At 46.3% G+C, this 24,967-nt stretch overlaps 1 protein-coding gene across 3 annotated transcripts in view; it reads left to right on the top strand.

Moving 5' to 3' along the window:
* Positions 1–24,627, top strand: part of LOC139644220 (arginyl-tRNA--protein transferase 1) — a 61,930-nt gene extending 37,303 nt beyond the window's left edge. For all 3 annotated transcript variants that reach the window (XM_071519635.1, XM_071519634.1, XM_071519633.1), the window contains 3 exons: positions 1,136–1,235; positions 15,543–15,663; positions 23,652–24,627. In XM_071519635.1, the coding sequence (XP_071375736.1) occupies positions 1,136–1,235; positions 15,543–15,663; positions 23,652–23,830 (400 nt within the window). In that variant the 3' untranslated portion in view covers positions 23,831–24,627. The remainder of the gene's footprint in view (positions 1–1,135; positions 1,236–15,542; positions 15,664–23,651) is intronic.
* Positions 24,628–24,967: the final 340 nt, after the last annotated feature.

Raw genomic sequence — 24,967 nt, 5'->3', positions numbered from 1 at the left:
GTGGTGAGGGTGTGAAGGGCTGGAGTGGAGGGGGGTGCAGGGCTTTTTGTGAATGGGCCCCTCACCTCTCTTGATACCCCCCCTCCTCCCCATTCAGGCCCCAGCGGGCCCTTTTGTGGAGAGGGGATGGGAACCCAGGAACCTGGCAGCAAGCGGGTGACCTTCTAGCACCTCGCTCTAGCTGCCTCTCCTCTCCCTCCCTTTCTCTTTCTTCACCCTCCTCTTTTATATTCTCCTCCCGCGCTCTCCCTCTCTCTCTCCCCCCCTCCCCGGCCTGGCCTGCTTTGTCTCATGTCTTATTTTTCAGTGCATCTATTTTATTTAAGGCTCCTTTCTCTCTCACTCTCTCTTCTTAACTTTTTTTTAAGAAAAGGGAATTCTCCCCCTTCATTTGAGAGGGTGAAAGACAGAGGGGTGGAAGGAAGAGTGAAACAAAGGGGGAGAAGAAAGAGGAGCTGGAATTTAGTTATGGAATAGTGAAGGAAACGGTGGAGGGAAAAGGGAAAATAGGCTTTAGTAAAAGGATGCAATTAAGGAAGGAACTATTGGGGAAAAATAAAGAAACCAAGACATTTACTGTATTTGAGGAAGCTGTATAAATCTTCCAAGTTCTAAATCTTTATTTTACACGCTTTCTCCCTCTTTTCTTCTCCACCTTCTTTTTCTGCTCAAGAGCTCAATGCCTATAGAGAGAAGGCAGTTGTTTTTGTGTAATGAAATGGGACCAGGAAAAGCTGCCTTTTTTAGTGTGGCCGTTTACTTCCTCAGTTTGGGCCCTGTTCTAGCCAGGACTGCTATGACCAAATATATTCATTAATGCCCTGATTGATAAACTGTTAATATACTGACTCACCATAAAAAAACACAGAAATTAATTGAAGGAAGCATATTATATCTGTACAGTTTAACTACTCCCCTTCTGATATTTTTTTATATTGTAATATCAATAATATATTTTAAGTTATTCTTTGCTGCATCTTCCTTAAATTGATTTTAGTTTATTGATTGATTTTAATTTTCTCAGTGATGAACACCACCTCTGGACTGAAGTCATTTGCTCTTATGTCAGTGTCTATGGCTTTCCCTTTAGAGTGCCTGTCTAAAAAGATGTGTGTGTGTGTGTGTCCACCCACAGGGAGATCGCCTTCACCAGGCAGCTGCAGAAACAGTCCTCCAAGCTGTCCTATTACTACCTGGGCTTTTACATTCACTCCTGCCCCAAGATGCGCTATAAGGTATGTGTTGACTCACATATAAAATTTACCACTGGGTTGACGCTTTTATACAAACCACCTTTAAGTGCAGCTATACAGCTATACAGGCCCTTCGCCTGACCAGTGCAACACCGCTAAATGTGTGCAGTTCTATTCTTTCTTTTCACTTCTGATCTCTGCAAATTGTTAATGATTACCAATTTTCACGGATGTGCAGCAGTACATCCAATAATGTTGTATTTCTATTCTTTGTTTATCATATCTCACCAAGAGTGGAAGTTTTGCCCCGCTCCCTAAACTGTCAGAATGATATATGACCAGGACTTTGATGTGCGAGCCCAATTCGCGCGAGCCGAATGTTTCCGCCCTATCTGTTTGTTATTTTAATCTCTCACGCTGAGCCTCACTTCCAGAAAGTCTCTCTGTGTACATGAGAGGCAGCCAAGCCATCTGCACGTGTCCTGTACTGTACCCTCAGAGTGTGTGGAAGGCGAGACAGTAAAAAAGTAAAGTTCCACTGTTTTATGGGCACATCAGGATAGTTTGGCGGTGTGTCAGTCCATCGCGAGAGACACTGAAGGGAAACGGAGACACCTGTGGAAGGTGTTGATCCTGCACACGCACTCTTTTATACACGCTCTCTCTCCCTCCCTTCCTACCCTGGCTCTCACCTCAGGCCAGTGGCCACAGTGGCTTATTGGCTTATTCCTCTGATTCCTTTTGCCTTATGTAGGGAGCATGATATTCCTGAGAGGCCTTAACCATCCCAACCGCCTGCCTATAAGTGCCCCCCCTTTTCCCTGCTACCCTTGTGTTATTCTAGGTGCAAGGGCCTCAAAAGGAAGGGAGCAATACTGGCTCTTTTTCTCCCCCTCTTCCTCTGATTTTTCACTCTCACTTTTTCTTAATCTCACATTCACCCTCTCTCTCTCTCTCCCACTTTATCTACATATTTTCTTTTCTTTTCCCACTCCTTGCCACACAGATGCTGGCGCCTGCTGTAAGTCCAGAAGCTCAAGAGTTTAGCATTTTACTCCTCATAAGTCTCATAGCAATGGTGCCTTTTTAGTGGATAGTTGGTGAAATGCTGCAATTATATATCTATTTGTCATTTAGCTATTGTAGCATACTGTACATGCATTAGTGAACTAATGATACAGTGTCACTCTACACTCTCCAAAAATAAATTGCTTGGAAAATTCAACTTTTGTGCTCTTTTCAACAATCAGAAGGTAGGCCAGGAATCGCCTGGCAACCTGTTAACAAATGAATTTAGAGGTCCTATATGCCAATTGCATTCTACAGTATTTCATGACAACATTTCAATAAATGGTCACGCCAGCACTAATGAAGCACTCATGATGGGGGAGTGCGACAGTTGCTTCAACCAGTATATTTCAGTGAGGCTCACATACTGTACATACATCAAACTTGTGTAACCTCATCAGAGCCGATACTGTAACATGTGTAAAGTAGAGCTCTAAAGAGCTCAGAGGTACACCCACATGGCTGTGGGATAGAAGCCCGAACGAGAACATGAATGCAGCATCATCTCAGTGCTCTCAGCAATTTTAATGGCAAAGCCATCTGATTCTAGTTCTGCTGAAAGCTTACAAACCTAGGGATTTGTGTGTTTGAAAATGCATGTGTACACACACTGACAAGCACAGCACAGTGTAGCATGCTGGCTGACTCTCATATATATATATATATATGTATTATTATATATGTATTTATATATATGTGTGTGTGTGTGTGTGTATGTATATATATATACGAGGTATATGCACACAAAGACACATGGAAAAACTATTAGACCTGAACAGCTGATTCATACGCAGCAAAACCTAGGGAATGGAGGGATGAAAGTGAGGAGGAATGTAAATAGATTACAGTACAGACAGAAAGAGGGAGAGAGGGAGAAAGAATGGAGGGGCGGGAAAAGCAAGGGAGAGCAGACAAGGCTGCTGAAGACATTAGTGGTTGAGAGAGAGGTCACACTGCAGACAGCTGCTGTAACTCAGCAACATGAGGAGTGTGTGTGACACACACATACAGATACATACGCAACACATACAGAAGTCGATGTACAAATGCTATACGACACTTGTACCTAGACTCAAATGCATGCACACACACACACACACACTTGCATACAGTAACCATGTCTCACAGAGACACGCTCACATTCACACCAAACGCTGCTTGAGAATGTATAGCTTTGGGAGCATGGTGAAAGTAAGCAACCTTTCCAAGTCCATTAGTTTTGCCAAGAATTGCCCATTCATCCTTTCTTTCTCTCATTCATCTACTAATTCCTCTATTCCCACATTGATGCTTTCATTTCTCTGTTATTTCATTCAGCTGTTCCCAAAGCTTGTCGCTGTCCATGGGAGACTGATGTCTTGTTGGGGATTATGGCAAACTGCCACAACCTTTTTTTCCCCCCTTTGCATCTTTTTTGGGTTTGCATAGTGCATCGTTCATTTTCTCTGTTTGGGTGTCTGTGTATGGAATGCATTTGTCTGTTTGCTCTGTGTGTGTGTGTGTCTGTGTGAGTGTCTGTATGGGTGTGGGTGTATGTGTGTAGAATCCTGATCACACTGTTGTCTGAGAACTCTGTTACCACAGCTCCTAACCCCCCCTGCAGTGGTATTTACCCCCCCACACACCCTCGCACTCCACCCCCACCCCATATCTGTTCTTGTGTGTTTGCCATTGGAGGGTCTTGTTCACAATCTCCTTATTAAGCCTACGTCTTCCTATTTTACCCTTGGGGAGGAACACAGAACGGGGTGAGAAGGTTGCCCAGTTCCCACCTTTGGGCGCGCACACTCCCACAGGCACACACCCGCGGTCTCACACACTCTCAACACATGCACAGTGTCTCATTACATTGCCTGATTTGCATATGAGCCCAAGTAGCTCATTAATGCACAGACATACTGTGGAATTGTTCAAGTCCCTACGATGGAGCCCTGGGGAGCCCCTAAACTCCACTGTTGTTGTGTTGAAGGTTCGCTGGTTTCTGGATCTCAGTCCTGCTGCTCGCCTCTTCAAGGACCACAACACCAGCACTTGAACCCTGCTGGACACCTCTCAAGCCCCTCCAACACCTCTTCCTCCCTCCCTCCTTCCCTCCCTCAACCAACCCCTTGCCAGTTCTTCATTCAGGAACTCCCCGTACTCGTCTGTCTCTGAATTTCAGTGGAAGCCTAGAACGCCTTGTTCAATACAACATGCTGACTGGAATACTAAAAACAATCTAAAACCAGTTTCCTCTCTGTGGGATTTCAGAGGATTGTTCATGCGATCCTCTCAGTCCCCGAGGAACACTAAAACTACATTGTTTAGCTAACTGAGACTCGCAGTATTATGGAAGGCTTTTATGGAGCGCACTATGCTTTGTTCATAGACATACAGCAGAGGTCTTAAAAAGAGTAGTAAGGTAACACTCTTTCTTAAGCCTCTCCCCTGTGCTGTCCTTTTGTCTGTTCTGCATCATCCCCTCCTCTTGCGTGTGTGTGTGTGTGGGATATGGCTGTGTGAGGCTGGAGTGGACTGACTCTATTATCTATGTTTCCATTCTGGGGTATTCTTCAGAAAGTCCTCTCCGCCAAGTCACACCTCAGCGTGTCCAGGGGAACAGCTCCATGTGTGGTGGGTTGAAACCTTCTCACCAGGGCCAAAGCCTGGACATGGGCCTGCAGAGCAGCCCTAAAGGGTCCTGGAAGGCCTGGAGCCCAGCCAGGAGCAGGGGGCTGCCTGGCTAGTGTCAGACCCTCTCCTTTGTTCTCCGAGCTGGGACGGAGTGTCCCACAGAGCCTGGCTGGTTTGGCTGGTGGGTTGAGGGCTAGACGTGACATCCTGCCCCTGGCTCCTGTCCCTGGTCCCTTGGCCCTCCCTGGCCCTCTGATGTTGGGCTGGAGAGAGCAGAAGGTGAAGCTGTTGGAGGCTAAATGAGACCAAAGGTCCTGGCCCTTCTGCCACTCTCTCTCTCTCACTGCCCCTAAAGGGTAGCTTAAAGTATCTGAATGAACTGTCATCTTGACCTGAGACACTGAGCCTTTGCAAATCAGAACAAAATGCCGTGACTGCTGATATTAGGTTGAAATTACATATGGATCAACCAAATGTCTTAATAATAATTAATGGATAATAAATCCATGCTTACTAGTTGTATCTTAGGGTTGTCATACAGCATATTTGCTGGTTATTTGGATGGATTGTGATCAAATGTGAACTCTGAAAGAGTACATCTAGTGGTGCAGGGGTGTACTGCAGCCTGCAGCATATGCTCCAGTGGCTGGAGTGGACACATTTCCTGGGGTCTCTCAAGCGAGGGAGCCCCTCACAACATGCTTGGGGAAATTCTTGCACCATCAATAGGTTTTGCAATATATCTGGATGCTAGTGTAGTTTATAAATTTGCATAGCTGAGGTTTAGATTAGCTCTTCACTTGATCTGCATTGGCATGTGCATCTGTTAAAAACATAAACTCAGCCTGCTCTTCAACAAAGTCCATTTTGCTTTTTCACCCTCTTTTTTCCCTTGTCCATCAGTAACTACTCCATCTAGTGCCAGCAGCTCCAAAATGTACTCACAGTTTCATTTGCTTTTGTTTTATAATTTTCCACTCTTTTTATTTTGGACAGAGGGCTAAAAGAACCATGCCACGTTGTAGTAATTTTCCATTTCTTTGCAGAGGTGTGTGTGTGTGTGTGTGTGTGTGTGTGCATGTTAAGGTTATTTTTAAGTATTGAATAAGCAGACTTTGATGATAATAAATGAAGCGGTCGCCCACTTGGCTTTAATAGCCTGCAGTACCTGGTCTTAACAGATCAAGTACTTATTTTCAAGTGAACGCATGCATGCACACACTTGCGCACACACACACACACACTTGTGTGTGCGCACACACACACTCTCAGAATACCCAGTTGTACCCAGTTGGTGAGGGAGTGAGAGGGTTACATAAAGTGGCTCTTACTCTTGTTATTATTGTTCGCAGTGAAAGAATGTCTCGAGCTGAGCCCAGGAAACCATTAAATTTTCCACAGAGAGGAAGAAAGCAGGAGTGAGCAAAATGAGTGAAAGGAGGAGGAAGAGGACAGATGGAGAGCAAAAAAGGAGTGACAAAATGTGTGCCAAATGAGAAAAGGAGGCAAGATGAAAAGGATTATTCGTTTCCCGGCGGTACTTCACTGACTTTTAAGGAGCCCTTTCGCAGCAGCTGCACCTCCGTTTCCATTCAATCCGACTCCTCCTTGCGCACAAACAACAAACACAGTCAGAGAGCCGGTCATCTCTCTAGCAACAACCAGCAGTTCTCCACATGGGCCAAAGCTTTTAAGTGCAACAGACCTGAACTTAATTCATCTAGGTCTCAGCCAGTGTGTGGAGGAATATGTAAAGATGCTACTGATGAAAGAATCTGATGTCGGTTGGAATCATTTGCTGCTATGCTAATGTTTGCCTTAATCAGTTTGAGGCCCGGGGGCTTCTCTGTCACCTGCACCATGAGCTTAGTTCCCATGACATCAATTAGACATGACAAAGTGCCTCCCAGCACAGGCACATCCATCGGACCTCATTTCCTCAGGACACACATACACACACACACCTGCACTCTAACAAATGAATGGGAATCTGTGTCTTGTTACCCCGTTTTAGCGACTATAGGTTTCTTATACCCTTCAGTCCTTTTATAATTTCCTCTCTCTTTGTCTGTCTCTGTCTACATCTTTCTCAGTTTATTTCAGTTCTGATCAGTTGGGATAAAAGGAGAAACAATACCCATGTTGTATGTTAATGGTAATAAATCTCTCTCTCAATCCCGCCCTCTCTCTTTATCTCTCTCCCTCTCTCTGTAAATCTCCAAGTATGCAGTTGCAGGTTGTGACATGCTAAGGGCTTAGAGCCACAGCTATCAGGACTCTGCATGCATGTTATTTTCACTCGGGGGGCCCCATTCATATGTTATGTGTACGCGTGTGACCTCACATTCTACGTGTCACTTGGATGTACATCTGTGCAGATTAAGAGTGACAGTGAGTGAGTTTGAGGCATCTAGGGGTGAGTCACTCCCAGAGGGGGGCCCATCCCTAACCATGGTATAGTACACAGCTTTGGGTTTGCAGAGCTGTTGGATTTGTTCAAGTGGATACAGAACTCTTTATTTTATGATTATTTATATATATGCATATAGCCTTGGATATGGCCCAAATGGTATAGTCTTCATGTCTTCTTATTACACTGCAGCTCTTAGCATAAACTTTTTAACCTCTGCCCACCCATTGATAGACTTTGCTGAGTTGTATTCTCTATTGTAGCAGTGAAAAGGTTTACTGTCAACAGCAATGTTTGTGTAGAACTGTAGGTTTACGCTTCACAGATCCTACAGGTCCAGGCATAGTGAAGCCACCCCTTTTCTCTTTCTTTCACTCTTTTTTTCCCGTTCTCCTCTCAGCAACTGTACAGGAAACCAGCCACCATGCTGGTTAGGATGAAAGATTGATAGAGAGGGAGGGGGGAGTGATGAAGAAGCTTTGAACCAAATAGGATGATTTCATTTAGAAAGATAAACCGCAGCCACACTTTTTCTGCATTTAGTTTAATGTTATTGCTTGGCTAGCAAGCAGGGGAGTGATATATATTTTTGCAGTGGGAGGATCTTATTTCTCCGATTGTCATATCTGCATGCTTGGATGCTTGGAGTCATGATGGCTAAAATGGAGGTGGTATAAAATTACTGTGGTGAGAGCAGTGTTTCATGTCGAGACTGGTGGGCTCTCACATTTTTACCATCATACTTTTTGCTTCTTTACCTCTCGCTTTCTTTTTGCCCCTTAGTGGTCTTTTCCTGAGATGAAGCAATATTCAATTTCAGACTAATGTATTCCTCTTGCATGCCAGTAGCGTAGCCTTCTCACAGTCCTCTTGTTAGAAAACCTGTGCCCATCAAAATAAGATCAAACCAGACCAGGCCCATTTTCACCCTCTCTGTGAAGTTTATAGGCTAAAACATACCACTTTTCCCTGCCTTCCAGCCCTCTCCCCTCCCCCTCCTTAAATTGGAGCCTTTCTGACAGAAAGAGCGTTGTTTGATTTAGCTCGACGGGAGACCACCAACAGTGCACCTCTCAGCAGAAACATTTGTTTAAAGTTTTTGATAATTTCACCTCTCTTTTATGCCTCATCATCTCTTTTTTTTTTCCTCCTGTCCTGCCACGGTTGTGTTTTTAACAAATCATTGACAGGCTACGGCACAGTCTGGGGGCAGCCTCTGCTTGGCACCCCCTAGGAGGAGCGCTGACAGGGTGAGGGGCGGGGGGGGGCAAAGTTCATGGGGTCGGGTCAGACGATTCAGTCTTACTCGGGGTGGAAGGACAGGGAGGGGGGGGGGGGGGTAGCTGGCAGGAGGGGAGACGTGAGGGGGAGGTGTGAAGGTCACGGGGGCGAAAGTGAGAGTTTGGAGGTGGTGTCACGCTGAGCACATCCAGAGCCCTCTAGCTGCCAGCCTGAGGTGTTTGCCTTGCCATTAACTTCACCACTATTTATTTTCAAACCTGCTGCAGCTGCGCCGCTTTGTCTGAAACGGCTGGTCTGTTTTTGGCAAGGAAAAGCTACCAGATCGTCGATAAGCACTAACGGGCAGAGTGAGTCGGCCTCATAAATGCAGTTAGACAGTCATTCGGAGCGGGTGGAGGGCTGGGCTTTGGTCTTCTAGTTAGATGCTTGAGGTGGGGTTTTAAGACTGAGATTAGGGGCTGGGGCTGTGACTGTAAGTCTGTAAGCTGTGGTCTGTGTCAGGGAGGCGTAGCAGCTCGCCTACCCATAAAGACCAGAGGAGATGAAGAGATAAAAGTGCCCGGGCCGCGAGCTGATGCCCATAAAAGCGCTGCCCTTGGTTCTCGGGGCTCCGTCGAAACGCGATCCTGTAAAAATATTTTCTCCTCATTAACCTGTCATCCTTGGAGCCGTGACGCATAGCCGGGGCGAGGGAGGGCTGGGACAGAGTAGGGTGGGGGATTGTAGGGTAGGGGGGTTGTGGGGGTTGTCTAGGGGCCCAGGGGGGAGAGTTACCAGCCTGGATGCTTTATTTATTTGAAGGTCGTCCTGTGGTAATGTGTTGAGTGGGGTGAAAAGGCCTTGGCGGGCCCCAAGTGTTTAAACAGCGGCGGTTAGTGTAAATCTCCCCAAACGCAGACCCCAGACATGTTCAGGGCACACACACACACACACACACACAGACCCAAACGCACACACATACACACACAAAACGCACATGTACAGATTGTCCGTGGTGAAAATGTGTGTCTGTGTGTGTGTTTGCACGCATGTAGGCGCAGTATTCTGAGTCAGAGAACGACACAGAGTTTGTTTGGACGTGTCTTTCACTGGTGCCGTCCCTCACTCCAGCCGGCCAGGTTCTCAGTGCGAGCGCTATTTGTCTAGCTGCGTGTGTGTGTTTGTGTGAGCTGCACTGTTTACATGTGTCCGTCAGCAACGGCAGGGCCCCCAGCCTTGTCCTCTTGTCTGGGGAGAATGTGTGCGATTCAAAAGTCCTAGAAGGATAGAGGGGACGTATTGTGAGAGATGTATGTTTGAGAGAGAGTTGGGATGTAGGGATCAGGGCCTGTGTTTATTGGTCTTTGACTAGGACTGGCTGAATGTGACCCTGGGTCAGAGTGTCGGCCTGGGCCGGCCTAGGTTAGGTCTGCCTGGGTCTGGGTCACACTAGGCCTCTTTGTATCCCCTCCCAGTTCAGGCTTGTCCTGCTTCAACACCAGCTGAAGAATGTACTGCAAAGACGTAACGCGGCGACCGTATTTGTCTGTTTGGGTCAAATGTCCATGTCTTTCTGAGAGTGCTTGACCAGTGTGTAATCCTGACAAATCCTATTCACCATTGTGTCCATGGCTAACTGCCTATATTATACAACAGGCTCTTTTTTGTATTGCCCAAAATTTGTAGATAATATATCTTTTGCAAGAGACAAACATATAGACGACCAGTATGTTCATAGCAGCAGCTAGCATTGGTGACCTCATCCTGTTCCGTCACCACCCCTCCCATCACTCTATTGGAGCCACTCTGTCTCGCATTGAAGTAGGTGTTCAGTTGACCAACAGATTACTATATAACTTAGTGCTCTTTCCTGTAGAGATTTCAGCTGGACTGATACTGTTATCAAAAATAGACCCATTGAGACTGCAGTTGGAAATTCTGCACAGTGTCTGACTTAAACACACACACACACACACACACACACACACACACACACACACACACACACACACACACACTCACAGGGATACCTCGGCTAGGGGGAGGGCAGATGAAAACTCAATAGGAGATATGAGCAGGAAATCAGCAGCAGATGTGGGTGTAAAGTAAGGCGGTGGAGCCAGGGAAGCCCTCTCACTAAGACACATGGACACCCAATCCACCTCCTCTCTCCTGGTCTTCACTGCTCCAAGTAGGGAGAGGGATCACTTTGAACTGTGACACTGCTCAACACCCCAATCACAGAGAGGTTCAGACCCAAATTGCTCTTCAGGAGAACCCAGTGAGATGTACTAGTGCCTTATAGTAGCATGTTGATGCATTCTATAATAATAATAATGATAATAATTATAATAATAAAAGTAAACATCATATTCATAAAATAAATTGCTACTAACAAAAACAAGAAGACAGCACAAGGTAAAGGACATGCATAGAGGGTAAACACAATTTAATAGTAAGAATAATATGATAAAAAACACTAAATAAAAGAAAGTCTGTAAAAATAAGTTTTAAGAAGTGATTTAAAGTGATACTGTTTCTGCTCGCCTAAGCTCCTCAGACAGGAGCCAAAAGCTTTAGTCCTGAAGTGGTAATCCATGAGTTTCTGTAGGGGGCGCTCTGTTCTTTGTCAGTTCAGCCATGCTGGATATTACTGCTCATGCTAACTACCCAGTTCTTCTTCTATTCATTCCAAACAAACCGCTGTTGTTGCTGCCGGAAACTTAAAAGCATCACTTGCTGTGTGTCAGAAGATGTCTCCCTGGAAAGACCTAGCTGACACCGGATATTTAGCAAAAGCTTTCATGAGCTGGGTATAGGTTGAATCACCATTGCGTTATACCAATGGCAATAGCGTGTAGCAAAACAGACATTTATTTACACAGAAATGACACAGATCATAACTTTAAGCCTAGACTTTGGAGCAGTCAGAAGCACTGCATTTAGTATTTTGAACAAGATGGAGATGTGAAATAGACTTTTGGTTGATGGGCTCTTGGTTGATGAAAGTTGTCTCCACTCTGCACATACTGCTACGTGTCTGCTCTCTAGTCCTCCTCAAACAGGCAGGGAAGAAGAAAAGAAGCAGAAGGCAATAGCGGTGTAGGTTTTCACGAGGATTCCTTGGCCGCAGTGAAGCACACAATTTATGTGTCTGATTAATTGCTTTTCAAATAAATCACAGGTATGGGCCCGGAGCGTTGCTCCTATCCCGAGGTGTGTGAGAAAGCGAGATAGAATTAGGGGAAAGGGTGCACAACGGGGTAGAGAAATAAGGTGACAGTTATGTGTTTGTCTCCGAGTTGGTAATAAAGTTCACTCTGACAGCAGGGCCCCAGCTATCTCTGTGTGTCTATAGTCTGTGCGTCCCGAAAAGAGTGAGTGATTCTGCGTCACCCAAGGGCTCAGAGTGATGACAGATTTGCAAAGTATTGTGTAACTGCATGTTAAGCACTGTGGAAGTATGTGTTTATTTGCTTCTCATGATTGGGGTTGTGTAATTGTTTACACTGGGCAATTGTTATTCAAATGCGATTGTGTAATTTTCTTCTCTGTCTCTGCCTCTGTCTCGTTAAAGTTCAATTCATTGGGAAACCTGCACTGTGGAAGATTGCTTTGCCATAAAACAGTGACCTCTACACACTCATTAACAAACCCAGGGCAAAACAATAGATTTAAATCACTCAGTGCATCCTGTCAGCTCCACAGCCCTATTGTGAATGTACAGTTTCCATTCTGCTGAGGTTTCCCCTTCTTTGTGGCTTTGATTGAATGCAGCTCTTCATTTCTCCCCTCATCTGTCAGTCCTCCTCCTGTCTCCATCTCACTCTCTGTCTACTTATCTCCCTCCTATTTCTGTCTTTTTCTGTCCATGGTTGCCAGGTCCTCCCTCTTCATCCCCCACTTTCAACCTCGTCTCAGCGCTGGGCCCCTTCGTCCTGGCACTCCGTCTGCTCCTATCACTTCCATCAGCTCGCCTCGGCCCATGTCTCTGTGACGTTAAATACCGTCCCTGCACTCATCTGCATCTAATTCTCACCCCCTCCTTCCCTCCCCGTCTCTCTCTCCTTTTATTCCCCCACTCCCTCTCGTTCCTCACACTTCTGATGGCAGCCAAGTCTGGCCGCTGAAGTTTGTCAATGTTTCCTTCTTTCTCCACTCATTCTCTCGTTCTCCATCTCTCTTTGTCTCTCTAAACGGGCCTTTCAGAGGTCGTCAGTCGTCGGCATCACCTCCATATCTGTCTGAACGCGTGAGCGTGGCAAGGAGGGAGGGAAGGAGGGATGGTGATGGATTGGTTTGTGTGGGAAGCTTTGGGTGTTTAGAAAGGGAGGAGAGCCACTGAAGAAAGGAGGAAAAAGATTTTCCCTGTGTGAAGAGCCTCGTCCTGGCTATCTGTTGTGAGTGGGTGGGTAGTCCTGAAACACGGTGGACACTATCTAGACTGGACAGACTCATACATACACACACACACACACACACACACACACACACACACACACACACACACACACACACACACACACACAGCCCCTTATCACCAGGCTTCCTGTCCATGCACACATACTCACACTATCACTTCCTGCGCCCGCCCTCATTACACCCCTTGCTGAGCTAGCAGCCACTCGACAACATTGATTTATAGGAATAGGCCATTTCACTTCCAGCCATTAGACATGCAGTTACACTCTGCACTCCTCTTTCAAGGTTCCAAGTTCCAGGAAACGATTACTGGTCTCTCTGTTGGTATGAGCAACCGTTAGATAAATGAAGAGACAGAAAATGCGAGCGAGCTGACGCAAAAACAGAAAACATGGCTGCAGGAGTCGTCGTGAATTACAGGGCCTTCAAGCCAACCCGGGGAGGGAAAAAAACGAAATATGGAGAGGGAGGATAAAGAAAGACAGAGTAAAGAGAGAGTTTGTGGTGGTGAGCTCAGTCTTCCCTTTCAGTCCAATAAGGAGAAGCAGCAGACGGATAGATAGTGGCCAACCAGGCTCTTCTTTTCCTCCTCTCTCTCTCTCTCTCTGTTCTTTCCTCTCTCCTCGCTCCAGACCACTAATAGCCGTGTCCTCTCATATTTGGTTGTATTCCTCCCTTCTCCCCATGCCTCCTTCCTTTCAGGGGGAGAATTGAGGAATTGTGCCTGTGCCATGACCTGCCTATGTCTCTCATTGTGGTTATATAGGCTTCTCGCTCTGTCAGAGTCGAACATTTTATAGTAAAGGAGTTGGATCTGTCATTCTGAACTGCACTTTAAACCAGGATACAAAAATATAGGCCTTCAAGAATCAAGAGTCCACTTCATACGCTGCACAAATACACACTTATACAAGGTCTAGGCACACACAGAGAAACATGACTGGTTCTCATCATGGTATAACCGCTTAACCAGAAGCCTGTGCTCGCATGTTGTCATTCTTATTCTATCTCTCTCACTCTCTCTTTCTCTCCAGAGTGTAACCAAAGGCTAGTCACTCCATCTACACCTCTATTCTACCTCTATTCGTCTGTCCCTCCCTTCTTCCTTCCAACCTGTGTTCTCTCACACATCCGGGGTGATTTGTAGTGCAGTGTCAGGGTAAAGGTGCCTATAATGGGAAGTGTGTGTGTGTGTGTATCTTTGTGTGTGCTGCTGAGCAGGTGTGTGTGTGTGTGTTCAGCAGATGGAGGTGTGTCCCACTGTGGTGTTGAAGGAATCTATAGAGTTGAGGTGGAGTGTGAGAGTGTGGAGCTGACTGTGCTGACAGTTGGAGAATGCTATGGGTTGTAGGGACATGGAGGGTGTCCGGTCAGTGTGTGTGTGTCCATTGCAACTACAGATGCGTAGCATTCCCTCACTACCCATCTGTTAGCAATAGCACTTAAAGCACACTAGTATGTTTTGCACTACTCTCAATTGGTTTTTACGTATAGCGTGCACCTTGGCCCTATGACCCTGCTGCACACTTTTTCCATGATCATATGAATTAAGTGTTATGTTTGCCTTGTGTGGGGAGGGGAGGGGGGTGTCTAGAGTACAAGGCAGGAGGACCCCACCCTGAGAGCAAAACCTGTCTGTCATTCACCCCACCCTTATGCCCCCACCCCACCCCCACCCACACATAATTTCTTCTGTTTTTCATTTTTCAGAGCCGTAAAGCATACTAGTCCATTCTCACGTCGTCCTGTCCTGCTTGTGAAAACAGGCTGCATATTTTCCATATAGGCCCACTGACAGATGGGCCTATATGCCCGTATAGCAACAGCATTTTCCAGGGATGAGATTTTCTTTTCTTTTTTTTTCTTTCAGGATTCGGGGGTTCTTTTTGGGGCATACAGCTCACATTCAATAGGAAATCCCTGTTGTTTTCCCTCTTTCTTGATTATTTTGTGTTCCTCATCACATCGCTGGCTTTTTCTTTTTGTTTTGAATATCATCACCCAGCACTCTCTGACCTCGATTGTGTATGAGAGTGTGTTTATGAAATGGTAAAGATATCTTTGTCCTTCAGTTTAATGTCATATAACTATAAATATAGCGTGTGTGTGTGTTGAGAAGGCGCAGCAGGCCTGTTGGAGGCGCCTACTTGTTTACAGAGCTATCTCGGCAGTTTGTGTTTGTTTGGAGCAATGTGATAGAACACAGGTCTCTGATAATGGAGTCTCTCTCTCTCTCCCCATTCTCTTCTCTCTGTTCATTCTACTCCTCACCCATTTTTTTTCTTTGCTCTGCAGCTGTTTTTGTTAAGCTTTACTTTCCATCCAAAATGTTAAGTCAAATACAGACTTGTACCCCTTTCCCAAACACAACCAGGGAGTATTATCGTATGCTGATTCTGTGTTTACATTTTCCGTTCAACATAGTGGACAGCACAGAGGAACACGGGTTAAGCAATGAACTTTCACACCAGGAGGAGCAGAGTTTGATCTGGGTCTCAACCCAGATCTTGACCAGGGAAGCTTTGCGGTTGATTTACACCAGTCGACTCTTTCACACTGGCGGCTGACTAGTCTGGTGTGAAAGTATAACTCTTTCTTTCTCCCTCCCTCCCTAGGGGCAATACCAGCCTTCAGACCTCCTGTGCCCAGAAACCTATGTCTGGGTGCCTATAGAGCGATGCATACCCCACTTGGAGAGTGCCCGCTACGCTCGTTTCAACCAGGACCCTGATGCAGGTACAACTATGCAACACCACACTCCACTATTATTATTAGCATAAGGAATTTAATATCTGAATGTCTTTCCATATTCAGGACCCATTCTGTTCCATTGATTTCATTTCCACCGCTAACATACTGACCTGCCTTTGTCAGTTAGATCTTGGATCTCTCTATTCCACCTACAGGCTGTTCTGGATGAACCCAGGAACCCTGTGTTACGATCTGATCTGGTTCCGCTGTGGTGCTGTGTCGAAATCTCTGGGCTTGCTACAAGATAGCGTGCGGTCACTGAACCGGGGTCAGCAGAGTGCCGGCAGCTCTGATCGCGCCCTCTTCTCTCTCTCCTCGTGCTCTTTCAGTGTGGTCAGAGCAGAGCTAGCGCTGTCATTATGAAAGGGCCATGTTGTCATTAGATGAATAATGATATCAGTGGTAATAGACCACATGCAGAAGTTAGACTAGTAGACGCCCGCTGCCTGGACCGAAGGGAAGGGAGGGAGAAAGTGGAGAGAAGGGGGAGGAGGGAGACTTTGAGAGAGTTAAAGAGTGAGGGGTTGACTTTGCATAGCTGCAGAGAGAGTGATAGCTTTTTTAGCTCCGTCTCCCTATTTGTTAATCTCTGTACCTCCTCTCTCCCCTAACTCTGCTCTGTTGACTCTGCAGTTCTCTGCTGTGCACTGGATGGCTTAGGGGAATCTGCAGTAAAACTCCAACACCTCCTACCTAAACCAAACTGAAGGCACTTGCATCATACGACTCTGAGTGCTAGCAGGGAGATATAGGGAAGAGATGACAGGAGTTTGTGTGTGTGTGAGTGCATAGCAGGGCTGGGCAGTATACAGAAAATGTATCAAAATGGACACTAAGAATCTTTTACCAACCTAATTTTCCTATGTTCAGTAAATGCATTCCTCACATGCAGTGTAGTTTATGTGTTTCTTTAAATTAAAGCTGCTACCAGTAGAATGTGAAACTTGATGGATTTGGCAATCCCTCAGGAGCCAAACTTCAGGTCGGTCAGTCAGTCTCCCGCTCGCCCGGTGCTACAGACAAGTAAGGTCTGCAAGTATGGTGGCTGATCTGTGTGTGACAAAAAAAATTGCCAATGATTATTTTAGTTACAACTAGATAGCAAAGCTAGCAAAGCAGCTTTTTTTGCGTAATGTGTGGAATGTATTAAGTTTGCAAAATGCTAAGAAAGCGGTGCTCTCTCACCTTGTATTGACTGATGCCCGCTTGTCCTTTGTTTGTATTGCAATGTGTTTGCAGCTGTGATGGCTAATCTATGCGACAGAAAATATTTTTTTCCGGTGATTTTAGCTACAACTAGATTAAGTTAGCAAAGCAGTTTTACATAAAAGCTGTGTTATGCTTGTCCAGTGCAACAACGCTAATGGCCATAACACTAATGGAGAATGCAATACTAGTCCGCCAAGGTAAAAAACATAAACAAATTATTGTTTCATTTATCATTAACGAGGTAAACGTGACAAAATATCAGGATATGGATTTCAGGTCATATCGCCCAGCCCTAGTGTACAGTGTGTGTTTTAGCACGCACGCCTGTGTGTGCATGATTCTAAATGTGCATACATGTGTGCCAGAGTATTGTGAGTACTTGTAACCTGAGAGGTTGACAGTACAGGGGGCCAGCCATCCCCTGTTTACACTTCCCCATTAATCCGCATCACCAGACAGGCACAATGGACAGGAAAGCTAGAGATGTGTGTGTGATGGAGGGAATGGACGGAAGAGTGTGTGTCAGCACCGGACCTCTGAGTTTCAAACGGGAAAGATCCACTGATAGACAGTAAGGAGGAGTAAGAGACGTGAGAGGACAAGAATTTGAGATGCCTAAATAGATAAGAGTGGAGCTGTCAGGGAGAAGGGGGAGGATTGGTAGATGGAGGGTGAGAGAGGGAGTAATAGGAGAAGAATAGACGGGGGGGGAGGGGGAGAGGGAGGGGAACCTGTTGTGACATAAATAATTTTATAGCGATGGGAAGTGAAGGGGAGGGAGGCTGGTACCGTATGCTGGCACTGGAAAAGAGAGAGGTACAAGGAGGGGAGGTGGAGAAGGAAAGAGGGAGATATATATGTGCAGAGAGCCAGAGACAGACAGTGCTCTATTATTCTGTCAGAGTGAGGTCATATTTGGACTTGGTGCCATGCAGGGAGGTAAAAACCAACACAGGCACACACACACACACACCCTGGGGAGCTGAACTGCTAAGGAAAAACCTCCTCTGCCACTTAGGCCTCTTTCCGCTGTCCACTCTTTCACTTTTCGGGGGCTGTCAGATGATGTGATGGGGACTGACTGTACCATCTCTAAGCTGAGACAATCCAAGAAACTAATAACTCTTAGATTGTAGACCTTTTTCAATTTCTAGGCAAGCTTTTGCAGTTGATTCATGCGGTGGTGAAAGCACCACGCCCAGGAGAAGCGAGGGTATTTAAAGGACAATTAGTAGGCTGGTCATTTACAACATGGCCATTAACAGCTTAGGCAGTGGTAGGTCTGACCTTTTCCTGTCAATCACAGCTCTAATCCCTGCGTAGGCACAAATTACTGAGGACAAAGTGGTGGTGTCAGAGTTGTGAATTTTTGACTGTGGTTAGAGTGTGTGTGTGTGTGCATGTGTGAGTCTGTGTGTGTTTTGTGTGTCATGCGGTGCCTCCATTCCTGTGTGGACTGTTGATCTTGGACAGGAGCGGACATTATTTCAGGCCTGGCTTTCTGTGTTGAAACGCAGTGCCAGTACATTTCAGCGCTAGCTAGCTCGATCGTTAGCTCCCAAGGCCGTAGCCAAGTTGTGGGGTTGGACTGCGGCTACAGTAGGTCCCTGCCAGTGGGGAGGTTGTTGTCTTCTCCAGAAATACACACAGCGGTCGGTCAGTCACCAGGTCAGCTCGCTCTGTCACCGCCAGGATAGCAGCATGGCACACTGCTGAGGCTTGTGGTCCACCCCTAATTGGCAGGTTGTCAACATGTGGCTTGTTTTAGTCCTAAATTAGCACATGTTCCTCTCCGTTTTTGAATTAGCATAGGACACTAACACTACGGGGGACCCTCCGTGGTCTGAATCAGTCACTGGGGAAGTCCTGTGCCCAGCGGAGTTCCTGCTATGTATCTTTTAGGGAGTAACTAACTATTACAGTCACTGCTGGATACCCTGTATGAGCAGTGTTTCCTTTCTAGTCATTTAACTGGACTGGACTGCCACAGATGGAAATTTGAAAAATGTAAATATAATGAAAATACACTACGCCCCAAAAATAACAATTACAGCACAGTTGTCCATATACAGTTGTCCACATAAATATACATTTTTGCACTACAACACTTACTGGAATGAATCCTGGAATTGGCTCAGGAGTCTCAGAACCAAAGTTACCTCCACCCCCAAATCACAACACATTCTACACAGTGCTGTTTAAGACACCCCAGGCTTCGACAATATCTGTTGCCCATTCATTCCAACCCAGGCCTGTTGTAAAGGCCTGCCTAGAGGTCCTAGTGTCACCCTGGGTGAGAGAGAAGAGGGATGCTGGGTGTTAGTTCAAATTGTCAGGGCGACCGCGTTACTGACTGTGCTAATGAAGTGTGTGAAGAGTGCTAATCTAAAGTTTACACAACCCTGTCTAAAGCAGGCTCACATTGATTGCATGCCTGTTGCTGACACATCTAGGGCCTCTTTGTAGCCTCACACAAATATTCATACAGTACACACACACACAAATTCTGCACAGCACATATGAACTGTCTCACACACACACTCACACACTCGGTCATAATCAGTGTTTGCCTGACAGAGAAGTAGGGGCATTGCCCTCTCAGCAGGATAAACACTTGTAAAAGTGTGTGACACGAGTAGTCACCCCCCGAGCCTTAAGTGCCTCCAACAGGCGCCAACACACAAACTTACATGTTGCACACACACACCCGTACACATACACACACTATGCTAAGTTGCGTTCAGTAAAACATCATCATATAATATCTCTAAAATATGCTCATTCTCTCTCTCTCTCTTTCTCCTCACACACACACACACACACACACACACACACAATCAATCACACACACACACTCCCCATTGAGCTGAGGTACTGCAGTCTATATGTGCTTTAAAGGCTGCTGCTTATTGAAAGTGTGTGTGTTTGTGTGTGTGTTGGTGTGTGTTTTGGTGTGTTTGTGCATGTGTGGCTATTGCAGCCAGGCTAAGTGGTGCCAAGACATTAGGTGGTGGAAAGAGGCAACAAAGGAGAGAAGGCCCCTCTATCTTTACAAGCCCCGGTCTGACAGCACCCACCCGTTACCCCCAGCCCCCCGCCTTCCCCTCCATATGTCTACCTTTATACATGCCTGGCTTTTATACACTTTCTTTCTTGTTATCAGTGTGTCTGTCTCTGTAAACCCTGCTGCAGAGGCACTTTACCCTGCTCCTCACCAAGCTCTCTGCTCCTTAGCCTGGCTCTCTCTGTAATGTTCCCTTGCAGAGTGGAGGGGAGAGGGCCATCACTCCTCTCTTAAATCCCTTTGTCAGAGTGCAGGAGACAGGAGGGGGATGGAAGTGGTTAGCTGGGATTTCTTTTAAACAAAGACATGTTGTTTTCGACTGTATCTGTTGCTCTTTGACCGCTGCAGAAGTACCTTTCCTTCATTTCAGTAATAATAATGTGATGATTTATAGATCCCCTGTAGGGAAAGTTTCTTTTCGCTTGCCCTAGTCCAGTACGAGGTCAAAGTGCGTGGTCGGCGACAGAACTGAAGTTGGTAGGGATTCAGTGTCTTGCTCAAGGCCACTTCAGCAGGGCGGATGCTTGCTGACCCAGGCGCTTGAACCCGGGTCTGCAGTCAAAGAATGATCTCCTTACTCACTACACCACCGTGTTGCCCTTTTGCTTTTCATGCTTAAGTCCTCTTTTGGCTTTACAACATTGGGTCATAGGAAGCGGTCTTATCCAAGGGCTAACCCTATGGCCTGCCATTGACCAGTGTCCGGTGTTAAGAAAGCGTTTGGAAAACTGGAGATGGATGGGAAGAGAGAGAGGAGCGTGGCGGGGTGTCAAGGCCCCTCGCTCCGGCCCTGACCCTCTCACTCCCGGACCGACCCTCACCACTCCTCTTCCCCCCGACCCTTGAACCTTGACCCCGAAGGGCTCCGACCTCGGAGCGGCGTGTCACTGGACGTCCGGTGGGTCTGGAGCCACTCAGAGCGAAGAGGGAGGAATGGACGGGTGGATGGAGGGAGTTAGGAAGAAAAGGGAAAGGGGTAAATGAGTGTTTATAAGAGGAGCGGATGTTTGGATTGTCCTGAGTAAGAGAGAGAGATAGGGCCTTGTGCCTCCTCTCCGAGCTCTGCTCAGCGTTACTGTAGAGGTTAATAGACCATCTAAAAGCCCCAAGCTGCTATGTGTGTAACATGTTCACTACTTAATATGCCTCTTCACAGGGAGACAGTAGGGCTTTAGACCACTGTCACACACATTGGAGTGGACAAGTGTAACTTTGCGTAACTGTGGTCTGTCAACACTGTGATAAAGAATGAGAGTTATTCAGGAAGCATAGAATAGCTTCTCTGTCATCCCATCAGGACACACTAATACTTTACGGACCAAAATTAGGATCATGTGGAAATTACATAACATGTTTACATCTTCTGAAGCCCGTTTCCCACATGACTGAGGTTTAACATATTGCTGATTTTCCTCATTTGAAAGTTTATACTCCTGTAACGCATCCTCCAATGTTGTGACTCAGCATTTTTAGAGGAGGGTAAAACACCAAGGCTGGGACATTACAGAGCAGGGGAATTAAGCTAATAAATAAAACATGACGCCATACTGTGGATTGAAAATCTCAGTTGAAATATGAAAATATCTTTTATAGAGGCGGGGAGCGTGGGAACTCAGGAGCCTCAGGGCTTCATCCAAGCTTACTCTCTCTGTATACCCAGTGGAAATGGCAAAAAGTTTCAGTTTTGAAAAATAAAGACTGAACGAAGGAACTGGCAAGATTGAGTCCTTAGTGGCCATGTGCACGCATCTCTTCATTTCTCTGCCTTGCTTTTCTGGTACCATCATTGTGTGAGTCAGAGGCCACAGTGGTACATGAATAACCTGGATGCGGCCCCATGAATCACTCATTATCATTGTCACTCTTATTTGCTCAATAGCTATCTGATTAATGGAACCTGCAAAGTTGCCTTTGGGGCTGCTGTCCTGAATTCATCGTTGCCTGGACCAGTGATATTTCAAACTGCAGCCCATATCATTGCTTTACTCATGTGGACACATTTAAACGAGACGTCGTGGGCCACGTCCAGCCCACAAATGCAGAATCCAGCCCGTATGCTGCAGTTGCCGTCCCGAGGGAAACCACTGCCAGCCCCACAAATTGTAAAAGTGGTTAAATGAATGGGTCTTATCAATAGGATATCAGTCTCACCGCCTGGCACGAGGGAAGGCCTTTGTTTGTGGCATCACATTGCGGTTTAGCATTTTTTGTCTGTATTGTCTTGCTTTCCCTGTTGAATCCTCTGTCTCATCTTGCCCCGATCCACAGGTGGTCTGCAGGGATTTGGTGGTGCCGTGGCGAATATTTCAGGAATTCAGCAAAAATATGAGCACACACACACACACACACACCAACACACAACACCTGGATGCTCAGCTGGGAACCACATGGGTGTAGACAGGGGAGCGGCAGTGACGAGTGGGAGGCCCTGAAGTCTATTAATACCAAACCAAACTCCTTTCTGTTTGACTCATGTGTCGCCATGGGGCCTGGAGGGCTCGTCCACTCCACAGCCTGGCTGGAAGCTCTCTGTTTATTTTCTTCCTGCTTCCTCACAGCCAGGCCGGGCGGTCCAGGACTGTACTGTCTTCTCCACCTCCTGAAAGGGAACTGCTATTGATAGGACAAGCTGATTGGATGAAGTGTTTTGTGTGGAATGTGTAAGGAAGTTTAGAGGGGGTGATTTAAATTTTGTATTTTAAGCATTTAGCTGACACTCTTATCTAGAGTGACTTGCAATGAGTGTAATCGGAGAAAAAGCTTCAATTTCTGTATCACCGAAAATGACAAGAAACCCTCTCTCAGTACTCTTACAATATTCCTGTGACCTTAGAACAATCATGTGAAAGTGAAGCGAAGTGCTAGGGAAAGAAATGGAATAAGAGCTAAGGAGAGAGATGGAATCATTTTTTAAGAGAGCGAGAGTGAGTAGAGCGGGGAGAGGGTGACATGAGGTACTCATTGATGATATGATTTTTCAGTCTACGACAGAAGATGGGGAGTGACTGCTGTTCTGACTGGAGTGGGGAGGTGATGAGGCCTTGCAGTGGGTGTTGAGATGTGTGTGTGTGTGTGTGTGTGTGTGTGTGTGTGCCCACTTGCATTCACGCCTATGTGCATTGTATTTGTGTGCGTTCGGTTCTCTCAGTTGATACGCCGCTTCCCCGCCTGCCCCTGCATGTCCTCTATGATTGTTGGCGCCACTGTGGGCAGCTTGGCTCAGCCTCCCGCTCCTGGAGGCAGCGGTTTTAGTGTCAGAGTGGGGGTCATCATTTTTCACCCTATTTTCCACCCAACTCTCCAGAGGACCATTCTTAGCTGCTGAACACGCATGCTTCGAGAATAGCGGTGTTTTCACTGGTCTGAGGGGAGCTGGCAGAGTTTATGACACAAGGCCTAATGAGATGCTGAGTTTGGCAAGCCAGCAGGGAGCAAGGCCCCGTAAACAAGGCCAGCTAACTAGCCTGCTAACGTACCGCCGTGACTCCAGGTTTAGGGCGTAGGGGAATTAGTGCTGCGGGAAAAAATGGCTTTATACTCCTCCAGCAGCTTCTCGGAATAATGGTGCATCATTGCCAACCAAAGTCAGTCAGAGGTTAACGTGTAGCCTATGCGCGAGGGAAAATGAGGACGATGTTTATTGTGCTTCATGCGATTAGGCTGGGCCTTATTATTTCCCCATGTCTGTCTGTCTGTGCAGGTGATGCGCGGGTGCTGAAGGATGTGGGCAGAGCTCTGGTGCTATACAGACGGACGGTCATGCCCTATGCAGCCTACTCCCGCAAACGCAAGGGCTCCAGCGACGAGACGGAGGTGGAACAGTACGCCGGCTTGGTGGGCCAGGTCTGCGCCGAGAGGATCTTGCTCTACCGCGCCTAAAAAAACGGCCGCCGCTATGCGCCGCCGCACCCTTTTATATAAAAAGCACCGCCTCCCAGCAATATGTCTGTCTGCCTGTTTGTCTGTCTCTGTGTGCGTCTACCTGTCTGTCTCTTCACTGTCTGTGCAAGTGCTCTCTGCTGCTTCACCCTGTAGTATCACCATGCTTAGCTCTACACAGGCTGAAACGATGCAGTAGCCACTCAATATGTACTGTATGTATGTACCCATTCACCCATTGGCCTGCTTGATGAATTATGTCTCAATCACATTTGGTAGAATTTATTTTTATTCGTCATTGAATCCAGTAGCATCTGTTCACAGTTTAGTTGTGTATCCCTCTGCTTGAAAAGACACAAACTCATTGGTTGGTTACAGGGAACAGTCCCTTGAATGTTATTTTGATATCATGCATTCATTGCTTTGCTTTTCTTTGTACCATCCTCAACCCTGTGTGCTGATGGAGAGATTACGTTGTAAAAGAACCTCTAACCACATACAGGTTATGGTTGTCCTGTGTTGATGTGGGATCAGATTTAGGTCAGCATTGCAAATCGAAGTACATGTTCCCCATTGAATATCTACTGATCTTTAATAAGCGTGGACAAGAAGGTTTTGGTCACTCATTTACATCCCAGAAATCCAAACTCTCTCATACTAAACCACAATGTAATAAAGATGTTTATCACTGGGTTCCTGTGAAGCAAAAATGTCACTGTTTCTGTTTATGTCTGTTATATTTATAGCTTTATTTGCTTTTCTTTTAATATTGACCCTGTTATTTTTGGTTAAACCAAATAAAGGAATTGTATATTCCCTGCTTGGAATTTGTGGTTTTCTTTCGCATGCAAATTATGCAAGATAACCCAGAAGCAACTGTCAGAGGGATTTTGGGAACAGGGCAATAATGCAATGAGAACCTTGTACGCTGGCACAAACGGAGTGTAAATTTGTACAGATATACCAAGCTTATGTCTCACAATAGATACGCACACTCACAGATAGACACGTTCACTGATGTGGTTGGGCTTGTTTGAATTGGGCCAGGCGACAGGTGTCAGATATATGAGCTGGCAGAACATGAATGCAAATGGCCCCTGGCCCTCCAACAGAGTGTCAACAGCAGCCCAGCTCTCA

This window comes from Centroberyx affinis, unplaced genomic scaffold (genome assembly GCF_046629955.1).
Source record: "Centroberyx affinis isolate AG114_WGS23_722 - 3 ecotype Tasmania unplaced genomic scaffold, CSIRO-AGI_Caff_v1 ptg000718l_1, whole genome shotgun sequence".
NCBI classification, from domain to species: domain Eukaryota; kingdom Metazoa; phylum Chordata; class Actinopteri; order Beryciformes; family Berycidae; genus Centroberyx; species Centroberyx affinis.
The sequence above is the reverse complement of the archived record's forward strand: the minus strand, read 5'-3'. Positions and strand labels throughout refer to the sequence as shown.